General features: G+C 38.0%; 1 protein-coding gene across 1 annotated transcript in view; it reads right to left on the bottom strand.

Moving 5' to 3' along the window:
• The window catches only part of LOC127646456 (SH3-containing GRB2-like protein 3-interacting protein 1), a 123,567-nt gene that overhangs the window by 48,592 nt on the left and 61,034 nt on the right, over positions 1-13,941 (bottom strand). The window contains 1 exon segment of the mRNA XM_052130124.1: positions 979-1,042. Coding sequence (XP_051986084.1) covers positions 979-1,042 — 64 coding nt within the window.

Raw genomic sequence — 13,941 nt, 5'->3', positions numbered from 1 at the left:
TACTGTCTGGTGCACTGGTCTCAGAAAAGTTCGGAATACACCTTATTTTCATCCTAACTCCATATAAAGCCTCTGAAAGCAATTTTTTAAGCTTTTGGATGAACCCATTGATTCTCAATGTGATACACAGTAAATATTGTATTTCTAAAGGAAAAAAATTTGCTAAAGTACACATTAGTGTACACTATGTTTAGCAGCATGGCGTCTCGTGATAAATCACTCAAATGTTTTCAAATGGCATATCGGATAAGACTACAGACTCTAATGTTTTGACTCAAACATGTCCCGATATAAAAACTTAAATTGGATTTCTTGCCAGATGTAGTTTTGTAGACGCTCTCCCGAAGACAAACTCTGTTGTGGTCGGCACCATGTTCTTTTGTCACATGACTCTGTGTAAAGTTTAACCCTTTATTGACAGCCCAGAGTGTTCTGAACTGAGGTCAGTCGGTTTAAATTAAATTAAATTATGCATTGCGTATAGCAAAGCCAAAATACAACATCCACACATGTGTACATGGGGTCGCACAAGGTTAAGATGTATTCTCTGAAAACAAATCTTATTATAATACACAAGTTTACTTTTCAAGTCTATGTATCTTGTTTTAAGGATGTTTAGATGTGTTTACTTGAAAAAGACTAAAATACTAATTAAGTTGTGTGTATTTATTTGCAGTGTGAGATCACAGTGAGATCGGCCTGCCTCTGGACAATAGAGTTGGGAAAGAAGCAGGTTTAAGCAGCTTAAAGAGAGAACACATAAAATGATCAATAAGAATCAGTCTGCTGTGATAATGAATTTATGATTTCTCTGATGTGGAAGGGAGAACTGCATGGTTCGATGTGGCAAAAGGATTTTTGGTATAGGTATCTTCACAGATATTGTATGTGGAAGCCTGATGGAAATAATGTGATACAAGGGTGCAGAAACACTGATATTACCATGTTAACTAATGGTATATGAAATGGTAAACTTACGTTGAGTCAGTGTCCTTTTCTTTCTTCCGTATCCCGAAGGCCTTCCTGGTGCGTTTTTTCAATCCTGTGGTGTGGGGAGGGATTATTAGTGGTTTGACTTGATATAGTTCACAAATACTGTCACAAAAATACCCAACATAGGTTTTAGAGACCATCTGTTGAACCTACAAACTGTTTGTTTTTGCATGTACAGTATGTGTGCGTGTGAGTGTAGCTGGATGTTTGTAAAGACAGAATATTCAAAACAGTTAATACCACAAAAATATGCCCAAATTATATATGAGATTAAAAAAATTACCTGAATCCAGAACAGAATGACAGTGCCATCTGCATATTTACAACTATTTTCAGAATCAAAAAAATTTGCAAATTCAAATAGCTACACAAATGTTGCATAAGCTGTCCGATTTTTTTCACAAGGGTTGTATTACATTAACTACAGTATAAGGTTTTGAGTCAAAAGTCCAATTGTATAAAGGCTTGTTTTGAAAATGAATTGTTTCATAATTGCTTTATTGCTTAACCTTTAAACGCATATCTCAGGTCTTTAGTGACCTGGAACCTCATTCCACCCCCTGTACCTCATCCACTATTTGGAGTTGTGCCCACACATCTTTAGTATTCCTAAATCTTTCTCATAAATAGTGTAACATAAAATAAGTAGTATTATATTCTTAAATGGTTTGCACTTATATAGCGCCTTTTAAACCTTAGCGGTTTTCAAAGTGCTTTACACTGCGTCTCATTCACCCATTCACACAATCACACACCAATGACGGCAGAAATGCCATGCAAGGTGCTAGCCTGCCATTGGGAGCAACTTGGGGTTCAATGTCTTGCCCAAGGCCACTTCGGCAAGTGGAGTTATGTGGGCCGGGAATCGAACCGCCTATACATGGTTACTCTCACATTATATCTATTTCTTTATTACAAGAGAAATGTGTACTATAATCATACAAATAAATACTACATCACATTGTCTGTGCAAAAATGAATCTGTATGCCATATGTGTGTTCACATACATATTTTACATGCTATTTCTCACTCAAGGTGGCGCTGTTTTTTCACTGATTAACTTGATTTACATTTGACATTGCTATTTGATGGAGAAACAACATGGAAGTAAACTATAGCAAGTACAACACATGAACAGTATGATATGAATATTGTCATTTGGGTGTACTACTGAAATTATGTAAGTTCATCTATTTAAGTGCCTGAGAAAATTCTTAATTGTAGCTTAGGTGTAGCTTATCTGTATCTTATGTGTTATTTGTAGCTCAATATGTGTTTGACAGCCAGTCTCATGTAATTTCAGTGAAAATAATTAATTATTTGTCCTAATTTGTTGTATTATCTCTTTGATATATAAGAAATAAAACATCAACATATCTCAAAATATATTTTATTCTATTATTTTTTGTTTGTCTTTGAAATATTTTTAAAATTGTACACAATCTGGTCATTTTATAGATCATTTGTGATGGATATACATGCACGGGTCTCTAAAAACTAAAATATGTAAGAGTGTTTGGTGAAATTACAATCCATTTAAGGCATAAATGAGGCAAAAAGATATTAAATAGCCTAAAATACATTTACAGTATATACACAAATATGTTGTTGATAGTAAGTCATATATTAAAACGAGACATTTTTCTCAAATCAGTGTCAAACTGCAGGTTCCTATTGTGACAGTATAACATGGTGACAAGAAGGGCCTTGACACAAAAGATGTTTAATGAACTATAACTTTTTTCCTGGGCATTAATAGTGAAACTGTTCAATAGCTTTTTTTGTAGCCAAGACTTCAAGGTTTTTGTCTATACAGAAACTTTGAAACATTCACTCGAGTAAAAATGACAACTTGCCCCAGTCTCTCATCACCCACTTTAAATACTCAAAGTCAAATGGTCAAGATTGTGCAGCAGGGGCTTGTCGACCCTACAGCTTTGGGCTCTGAGTCCGGCATCGATCCAGTCAAGCCTCTGCAGTGACAGACAGCTCCAACATTGCGGATGGCTTTTTTATATCTTTACTAAATATTTCCTAACATATCCACAGGCTCAGAAACTCCCGTCTGGCAGAGTGAAAGAGTCTAATCCTATGAGCTGTCATAGAAAATCCCAGACATTGCCTATCCACTTCTGATCAGTGAAAATAACGAAGAAGAAACCAGTTTAATCCTCCACAGTGTAGATAACAGTTTGGTGAAGTATGGTAAAAGAACCTACAAACCTACATAGGTAGCTATCTTTTAAGGTAGCATCCTAACCATCAAGGAACCTCATTAGAAACCACTGTAGAACATTCTACATAGGCAGCAACTCCATGTACCACACAAATAGCACTCTGCATGGGAGAATCAACTCAATTAGCCAACATAATAAGCAGAAAAATACAAATATATTTTTACTGAACTTTATGCATCTATACTTTTTAGCATTGTTTGAAACGTATTTTTTTTTTGTATTAATATAATTGACATTTCTCTCGTCACATCCGCCATCTTTGATTTATTGTTTCACTGAGCTCAAAAAGCTGCAATGCATCTTTCTGTACCTCCAATATCCCACAAATGATTCTGTGATTCGTTAGTTTGTTGAAAGAGTCAAAATGGTGTCTGAAGGGGCAATTCATTTGAAAGGATTACTCTGAAAGCAGTAATTAGAATATTAAATGTCCAGTTTTAATTTCTTTCAATTAATGACTCCATTTAAATAACAAATAAGCATTATAGTTGCTATATATTTGCTTGGTTGGTATGTATTTAGTTTTGCATGTCTAAAGCGCATATGAATTTGTTTTAGACCATTATACATGGTGTTACAGTGCCTTGAAAGGAAGTCACCTGTCACATAGGAGAATGTCTTTTTACAGCTTATTTTAGAGTATCTTTCAAAAAGAATCAGGGTCATTGGATGAGAACTTTTTGGCAGCATGCATCTACCTACAACTTAACATGCTTGCAAGTATTTTCTTTTGCAGAACAAGCCTCTGAGCTTTGAAATGAATCAGGCTTAGATTTGAAATTTGAGGCTGTATGATTGCATTAAGTGGACCATTACATAATCAGCGCAATACAACAGTAGGAATCCTGGAGATCTGCCTTTCTTGTGAAAATGTTTTGTTTATATATACACTGAGCACTTAAAACAGATTTGCAGCAATTAGGATTTAACGTAATTAGTAATCAGGTTGTTTAAACTATATTAGGCAGCAAATAGCTATTTTGCTCTGAATATTACATACTTAAGGGATATAATGCTCAATATATTAGGAGTAGGGTGGTGGCAGGCTTTTCAATCTGGCCATAATACAAGATACATATTTCCAAATGAAAAAAATTACAAATATTAAAGAACAATTAGCCTACTAGTTTTTTTAATTATTATAATTTTTTTTGAAGTGCAGTGTCACAAAAGGGTCTGAATTGGATGAAATCATATCCCTGGTCAACAGAGCAGCAGAGTCAACAGAGCAACAGAGCATGTATGCATCATTCTTGGTTTACATGGATGAAGATTGAATTGGAATTCTGGCATTATGCAATTTCACCAAAATCTACCTGTAAAGCAACTATAAGTACAGCTCCTTCCTTTTACAATTGAGCTAGTCACTCAATCAGATTACAGTATATGCTAACAAGCAAACCCCAACAAAGCCACACATTCTATATAAGCTAACCCCTATAAGTTGGCGCGTGCCCAGTTTTTTACAAGACAGATTTCTAAACACAGCATATTGACTATGAAAATAATAGTTTCCGTATGTAAGCATGATGACGGAAGCTGTAACATGATTACCAGGAGCTAGCTCATGGAGTGAAGGTCAGAGAAAATGACAGCGCTAACAGTCCAGGGACACCACTTAAGTAAACAGAAAAAGAGAATGTAGATGGTATTTAGGGATTTAGAAACTACAGAGGAAAACAAGCAACAAAGCTAAATTGTCAAAGAAAATGTTGGCGAGATGGTACAGTAGATATCACAGAGATGTTGATCAGCTGTCATCTGCAGCATCTAATTCACAAAACTTTTTTGAACCTGGAAGCAACACAGTAGTGTTGTTCTTCCTTCTATAGAGCACATCTTGTTCCAGATGTAAATTTCCATAATTTTTTTCAATATAGGACAGACCAACAGTGAGCTCCAAGGTTTTTAATCGATGAGATAGGCCTCTGCTGAAGACATAAGTTTGCGATAATTCAACTTTTTAAAAATATAGTGTTTAATAGTGGAATTCCTGATGAAGAACTGTCCTACCAGTGATCCTAATGAGAAAGATCCACTAAAAACAAATGTACAGCAAAAGAGCACTGCAGCAACTGACAACTCCCATGAAGCTGTGGATGATGTAATCGAGTGAAATGGTTGTCATCAGAAAAGGTTTTTAGGTGAATTTTTGATGGAGTATTTAATGAATAAAGTGTAATTCCTAAACCTAACCAATAGTGTTCTAAAAGCAAATAAGATGTGAACAAAACATTCTTACCCTTAACCAGTGCCTAAACCTGACCGATAGTGTTTTAAAAGTAAATGTGACATGAAAAGCACATTTTCTGAAGCAACCACATCATTTCTTATTGCTTCTGTGACACTTTCGTCTCACATGTCAGCATGCGTCCTTGATTGGCCTTAAACCGTGGTCTTCTGGGGTCCAAAATCCAACACTCTATCAGATGAACTACCGTGGAGCTAATCCTTTTGGAATTAGTGTATAAATGTAGGTGTGTCTGTAATACAAATGTAAAAATTTATAATTTTTAAAATGATGCATCTGAGGAAAAGTGTTTCCATATCATAACATTGCAGTGTGTGAGTATAGAGCAAAAATATTTGTTTATAAAGTCATGATCAGCTGTTATACTTGTGATTTTTGTGAGAATAGAGAGTTGTAGCACCTAGTGTTATTTTTACCAGGAAACTGAGGCAAAACATAAGGCACATAAAACTCAGTTTGATAAAAATGTAGTTTTAATAACTTTCATTATATGAGACTAGGTCGCTGGTCACTGACGTGCACAGAACGGGGGCCACTTTAAGAGCGCAGAGATTTAAGCGGACAACAACTTGAAAAAATGTGAACCAAATAGCTTTCATTACAGTACAATAGCTGGCTTTCTTTGCTGGGTCCAGGTAGCTTCACCATACGTTATGAGCTCAAAGACCAACACACACACACACACACACACACACACACTCAAATACTCTCACCCACACAGAACCAGCTAGATGACTGCACATACTCAAAAGAAACAATCCCCACCCCCCTTCAGAATATTATCCACCACAGGGGAAAGTGGGCCAGGAGAAGAATGGCCTGTGCTCATCACTAAGACAAAGAAAGCAAGTGTTGAGATGTTTTAGAAGACCAAGACATTTTGAGAAACCAAACAACAGTATACCAGATAATACTGAAATCATGTGATTCAGTGTGATGAAAATGTATATTCTCTAATGTTATCAATAAGCAGTGTGTATCCTTGCCATAATATGCTTTCTGGTTTCTAATTCAGAGGAGTCTCACCATCATGATTCATCAGCTTCCTTGTCCTATGTATGCTTATCTTATTCTCCTGATTTACCAGTGACTTTACTTCTCCATTACTGTTTTCAACTTATTTCAGATGGAAAAGTTAAGGATTCTCACTGGCAGATTCTCCAAAGAATGTACAGTTGTTTAAAAAAGTATGTGCACACTTAAGTCACAAATAAAACAATTTGTCATTGCATTACATAATAAAATGCCAAAACAAAGGGGTAATTACTAAAGAAATAGAGCACAGACACAACGTTTAAGCAAAAAATGTCTCAAAGAGAAATTTGTTTCAAAATATTAAAAATAGATATAATGTTAAAAGTTAAGATAAAGAATTTAAATTACTTCGTACTAGAGCTGTCAAAAGTAATGCAATTAATAAAAAAAGTTTAACGAGTTAATTTTTCTTATCTGCGATTAACACATTTACCATTAGTACATTATAAACCAGCATAAATACTGGTTGGAAGGGCAGAATCTTTGCTATGTGTCCGCCTGGAGTCATTACACTGAAACACACACAACAACACACACAGCAGTGATTCAGTGTTAGGAATAAAGTGACAGGGAAATGAGCTCTTAATGCCATTTGTTGTACAAATCAGTCCTAGATGGAACATCAAGTATTTTTCAGCCTAAGTAAGGTGTATTTTAATTACCACAGAAGCACGCTAAGTCTTAACTATCACCAAAATGCAGAATGAGATGTTTTTGTTTGCAAGTGCTTTTCATGTGAAGTTCAAAGTGGCGCTTGACACTGGCACCCTGACGCAAATCATGAATGCAGCTTCACGATTGCTGTAACAAAGCGGATAGCCACAGTCTGAGTTGGATGAGAGTTTAAGAGATTTAATGCCCATTGCAATGAATATGCAACCTATGTGGGGAGTAGTTCTTTCAATTAGTCAAACTTCCACTTAGACTTTGGGAGACATTTAATGTTACTTGAATTGGTGCTATTTTAATGGATCGTAATACTGTGGAATTCTTTGTTTGGAAAATGTTAATAAAGCATTATATTATGACATACTGTTTTTTTTACCCTAATAAGGGAATAAATGCATTTTGACAGGAAAATATGTATATTTAGAGTCAAATTTCAGCACTTTCAAAATCTGTGATTAATCGTGATTAACTATGAAAAATTATGTGTTTAATCAAAATTAAAAATTGTATTCGACTGACAGCACAACTTATTACACTTTCTGGTTGTCAACATTAGTGTAACCGGTTCACAGTTAATGTGATGAACTACCCCTGTGGTTACACTAATGTGAATTTCATACATCCAATAAAAATCACCTTGAGATCAGTTAGTTAAAAGTAATTGCAAAAATTATGTTAGCTCTGAGAAAGTTATTTGCTTGCAGATGCAACTTGGTTTGGTATTTAGTATCTGATGCAATGAAATTCAGACATGAAGTGTCTAAATTAAAAAACTTAAGTATACAAATTGGGGTCACTGTAAATTCATTACTTCTCACCATCAGTGATTATATATGGGTTCCATGAGTTTTCCTCTTACACAATCTTGAAATTCCACTGTTTCAGTATATGACACCACATACAAACACATTTGAATGACAATAACAAGTACAGCACATTGAAGTCACTGATCTAAGGGGAAACTTTGACTCCTAAATGTCCTCTCTCATTAAAATGTCAGTCTCCAATGGCCGGTTTATCACAGCACCTATCATAAACAAGTCCATCATTAACGTAACTCATCAACATCTTCAACTTCAGAGGAAAGACCATTACTGTAAGTGGGGCAGGGCTCAATTCTCACTAGTATGCAGCAGGGGATAAAGAGTAAAGAGAAAAAAACAAGAGAAACAAAGATAAATCTTTCTGGTTGCTTAATATATCACTGCCAGAGGTAGCATGGCAGATTTACTTAGGCAGGGATTAATGCGTAGCAATCAGTTCATCTGGAGCAAGTCGAGCCATCACACAGGGAGAAGAGATCAGAGAACACAAGAAATAATCTTACTGTCTCTCTGTAACAATCCACATGGTTACAATGACTGTAATTGTTGATTTTAACCTGAGAATATTCATTAACATTACAGAGCAAAGACAGATGGATAAATGTACAGCCAATCACATCTTGAGGTTCAAGGAAAAACCTCTCCAAAACACAAACAAATTTAAATAACATCAAGGAATCCAAACATGGTTATCACTGTCCAATGCAGCTATACTCTGTGATTTGGGTCTTAAAGCAGCAAGTTACATAATAAAACGAATGACTATTCCTTACCACCACAAAATGAAAGTTTAAAGAAATACAGTACAAATTCTTCAATAATAATGACTAATTTTGCATTAATTTAAACAATCTCTTGAAAATAAAAAACAGCTTTTGATTTTGACATTTCAACCTCACCCTGCAAAGCATTTAAGATTAAGTAAGAAATACAGGAATAAAAAATAGCAGAAGAACTGTTGGCTCCAATCACTAATAGCTTGTAGCAAACTAAGCATGGCCAATGCAGGCTACCAGAAAACCATTACCCAAAGGCTCTTCCCATTAGGCTGTTTAACAAGCATGAATGGTGTTGCCAAGCCTGGCTCTAGATTCACTGTCAGAATACTCTATGTATTATGCATTTTTTTTCCACTCTGCAAACACACATTGATGGGTCTGAGCTCAGTTCTTGATGAATGGTACTGAATCAACTCTTCATGAAAGATGGATAAAGAATTTACAACCTTTCCTAAAAAAAGTATAACATTTATCAAAACTACACATCACTGCATGGTAGGGAACAATGGGGTTAAAGGCACCCTTTAAGGAAAATGCGAAATATTGTTTATATGATAACATTAGCTAATGTGTAGGGTCACCAAACGTGTTGGGGTTGGGGCGCCGTGTGCTACGGGCACGCAGCCGCTGGCTCCTGGACGGTGCCACGCCTGTGTTGGCACATCAGCTGCCTCGAGTTGTTGGCTGTATTCCTTGCCCTGCGGAGGTTTCTCCCGCAGATTCGGGGCAAGCACGTCTTGATCCATTCAGACAGCACCGCCACGGTAGAGTACATAAATCACCAAGGCAGCGTACGCTCCCATCACATGTCACAACTCACCCGCCAACTCCTCCTTTGGAGTCAGTCGCTACTCAGGTCGCTGCTCACCACTCAAATCCCGGGTGACCGCAACATGACGGCGGATGCGCTGTCGCGATAGGTCTCGCTCAGTGGAGAATGGAGGTTCCACCCCCAGGTGGTCCAGCTGATCTGGGACCGCTTCGGCATGGCACAGATAGATCTCTTTGCCTCCCAAGACAACTCCCACTGCCCACTCTGGTACTCCCTATGTAGGCCCGTCTCGGCACAGATGCGCTGGCACACAGCTGGCCCCGGGGGATGTGCAAGTATGCATTTCCCCATTGAGCCTTCTTGCACTGGTGCTGTGCAAGGTCAGGGAGGATGAGGAACAGGTCACCTTAATGGCTCCTTATTGGCCCACCTAGACCTGGTTCTCGGATCTCACGACAGCACCTCCCTGGCAAATTCCCCTGAGGAAGGACATCTGGCACCCGTCCTCAGACCTCTGGAACCTCCATGTCTGGCCCCTGGATGGGACATGGAAGACTTAAGCGGTCTACCACCTGCAGCTTTCTCTGTCTGCGACACTTGCCTGGAGTTCGGTCCGGCAGATGCTTACATCATCCTAAGACAGCGACCGGGCTACGTGCCCAAGGTTCCTATGACCCCTTTCAGGTCGTGAACCTGCAAGCGCTGCCCCGGGAGGAGGCAGACCCAGGCTCTTCATTGCTGTGTCCGGAACATGCTTTGCGTATCTATGTGGACCGCAAACATGGCTTTAGATGCTCTGAGCTGCTCTTTGTCTGGTTAGGGAACACCATCTCCAAACAGAGGTTAGCTAATTTCGTTGTTGATGCTATTTCCCTATCACACCCAGGCCGTGCCCCCCTTGCTGGTTCGAGCACACTTTACAAGAAGTGTGGCATCCTCATGGGCACTGGCTCGTGGCACCTCGATAGCAGACATCTGCAGAGCAGTGGGCTGGGCAACACCTTTTCTAGGTTCTACAACCTCAGGGTTGAGTCTGTCTCGTCCTGTGTTTTTTCAGGTCCGAGCCGGTAGAACTCGGTAATAAGGAACAGCCGACTGGGTGTTCCACTTGCACCTTGCGCCCTTCACCAAGTTGATCCAGTGCGTCTTCTTTCCCAGGTTAGCCAGTAAGCTCTCGCTTCCTGGATGCTCTTCCTCCCTAGCCCTCTGACCGCAGATTAAGTGAAGGAATTCGACGCCAGACCCACCATGAGTCGAGTGCTCCGTGATGGGCTTGGACTCCACAGGCATAGTTCCTGCTTCAGGCAACACCCTGTGATGTATTATCCACAGTACGGTCCCCGTTCTGGCAGGACCATAGTCTCCCTTGGACAGTCCTCACTGCCCCCCAGTCGCCGTGTCTGTAGTAACTTCTCCCTGGTCAGGCAGGATCTACCACCGCACCATGTTCATGGGTGGATTGACAACCCCCATGTGTATTAGCCACAAGTTACCTCCCCCCAGTCTGGGCAGGTTGTTGTTTTGTTTATATGGGCAGAAGCACTTGGCTCAGGCTCACACTGTATCCTTCCTGCCTGTCGTCCGTTAAGAGCACAGTCTCTCAGATTTCTAGTGAACCCATTGTACCTGTAACATCCTGAAAATGTTTGATAAGTGTTGACAATTTTTATATGTTTCATTCTTGAAAAAAAAAAACACTTTTTAAAGGATAGGTCATGTAAAAATGATAATTCCATTATATTTAGTCACCCCCATGTTCTTCCAAACTCATATGACTTTCCTTCTGTGGTCGTTTTGAAGTGGTACCCCTTGTGTCAATACAATCGACACAATGTTGAGTGAGTGACAGAAAGGGAATGTCATGGTTAGTTTTGTAACTTCCGTTCCCTGACGGAAGGAACGAGACGTTGTGTTCCTCTTGCCACATCACTATCTCTACCACTGTAATGCGCTGTAACCTTATTCTCGGCTCCTCAGTGCAAAAACCTGTCTGACAGACGCTCGTCCGCTCCCCTTTATACCCGTATGTCCGGGGGAGGGACATGCAAATTCTGTCTGCCAATTTGACATTGGCCTTGTCTCAAGACCCCTTCTGTCACTACAATCGACACAACATCTCGTTCCTTCCATCGGGGAATGGAGGTTACAACAGTAACCATGACATTCAGTCATGTCAGAATTGTAACACAGTGCAGCATTTATTTAAACGTAATTTTAAAATAACAGCATCTCAACAATAAAGAAAGAGTAGAAACACAGGGCAAGTGATGCTGAGATTTCCCTGGTGAAGACCAACGAACCACTCAACAGTGGAATGTAAATCTATCTGAAGACTTCTTTAGAAATTCACTTTGGTTTGGCTGTTTTATGAAGAGGCTGACTAAGATATCAAAATGATAATGCTTTTGCTGAGTAACTCCACTTGCAGTCAAGAGTGGTGCCCAGTCACTTTGAATGGACGTGCTATGACTAACAAACACTCAAACCTGGCCAATTAGTTTAGTTAAAACGATGTAGGACCATTGTTATGGAAATACATCATGCTGTCACGCACAATAATTGAGTGTTTACTAAACTAAGGGTAAACACTCACTGCACCTGCTCATAAAATAACAAAAGAACGTCCACAAATGTTGCCAATTATTGTGAAGATTCAATCTTACAATCTGAGGATGGCAGAGGGTCATGCCATCTCATTTGTAATATAATGGGTTGATGGAATTGCTCTGGCAGTTTTTAGACAAGTAACTACTGAACTGAAACTCAGGGAAAATATCAATGCTAAATTAAGTCTTACTCAGAATTAAATAGCTGTTAAATTTAATTCTACATAAGCTCATTTTGAGAGCTTTTTGAAGCAATAATGTCTGTGGAGGATTTTGCATTTTATTGTCATAATATTAAAATATATTTGAAATAAAATAGAATAAAACTGTGATATTAGTGTTTTTTATATTACAAAACAGATTATTCCAGTCCTGGATACTGATTGGTTAATATGTCAAACTACAGCATTTGTGGTATAATGTTATTAAAAAAGCTAAATCTGGGGTTCAGTGAGGCACTGACAATGGAAGTGAATGGGGACCAATCCGTAAATGTTAAAATACTAACTACTTCAAAAGTTTAACCTCAGGACATAAAAAATATGCATGCTAATATGATTGTAATGTGATAAAATCACTTGCTAACCTTTCCTGTAAAGCTATATCAATTTTACAACTTCGTTGCTATGATGATGTAATGTCAACGAACCTTAAAACCCTAAAATGACAGCTCAATTAATACATGTGTTTTAAGAGAATTAATGTGTGCGCTACATATTTTCACCTTAAAAAACCCCCCCAAAAAATAGGCCCATTCACTTCCAAGTGCCTCACTGTATCCTCAATTATTGATTTAAAATAAATAAATAAATAAATAAAATGAGGGACGAGTCGAAATTATATTTTGTGTTGTAATCAACATTATGCTACAAATGATGTCGACTGAGTTTAACTTGTATTAAATCTGGTATATTCCTTTAATTAATTCACAAAATAAAATAACATTTAAGTGACAATATTTTTCCTCAGTATTTATTTATTATGTAATAACCATTTCATAAAAGCTCAAGGTATGTGTTCGGACTGCCTTTTCCATGACTTTTCCTTATTTGTTTCCTTATGTTATTAATTTTCATGAATTTTACAATGCTTGAAATTGCGATTGCAATAGATGATATTTCCTATAATATTCTTATTAGACAACACTAATAATAAAATTAAATCATATCATGCTACTCTTGGTTATTTCAGAGGAACAATAGTGGCTAGTTAGGGCATGTAACTGATAGTTTGCTGGTTTGGGCCCAGCAAGAAGCGAGTTAGCACTATTAAGAAAAACACTTTACCCGAGCTTGCAGCATGGGGACTGCCACAAAAATAAATGACTACTTACGTATGTACATACCAAAAGGGTTCACTAAGCACTGTTTTAATGTACTCAATAATATCTGAATTGATCAAAGCTATTTCTAGAAGTGAAGTCTGGGAATCCAGTCTTAAATTAAGGACAGACAGCCAAAAAAAAAAAATAACTCACTATGGATTATTGCCTATTACAGTGTAACTTTTTACAAGTACAGTGCTCTACTGTAATTATGTTGAATCACAACATCACCAGTGGAGGTCTAGGTACTCTGTGTTTCAGTAAAGAGCGACACAGAGCTCTTGTGCCAGTAAATGTGACATGTGCCAAGTCCTTGAGCTGCCTGCCAGCAAAACAACCAAGTGTTTTGTCTGAGCCAGTGCTGTTGCAAATCAATCACAAGATTCGGCCATAAAAGCATAGCAGATGATATGTGATAGAAATGCATCTTGACTGTTACTTTTTAACAAT

The sequence above is a fragment of the Xyrauchen texanus genome, chromosome 7 (genome assembly GCF_025860055.1).
Source record: "Xyrauchen texanus isolate HMW12.3.18 chromosome 7, RBS_HiC_50CHRs, whole genome shotgun sequence".
NCBI lineage: Eukaryota > Metazoa > Chordata > Actinopteri > Cypriniformes > Catostomidae > Xyrauchen > Xyrauchen texanus.
The sequence above is the reverse complement of the archived record's forward strand: the minus strand, read 5'-3'. Positions and strand labels throughout refer to the sequence as shown.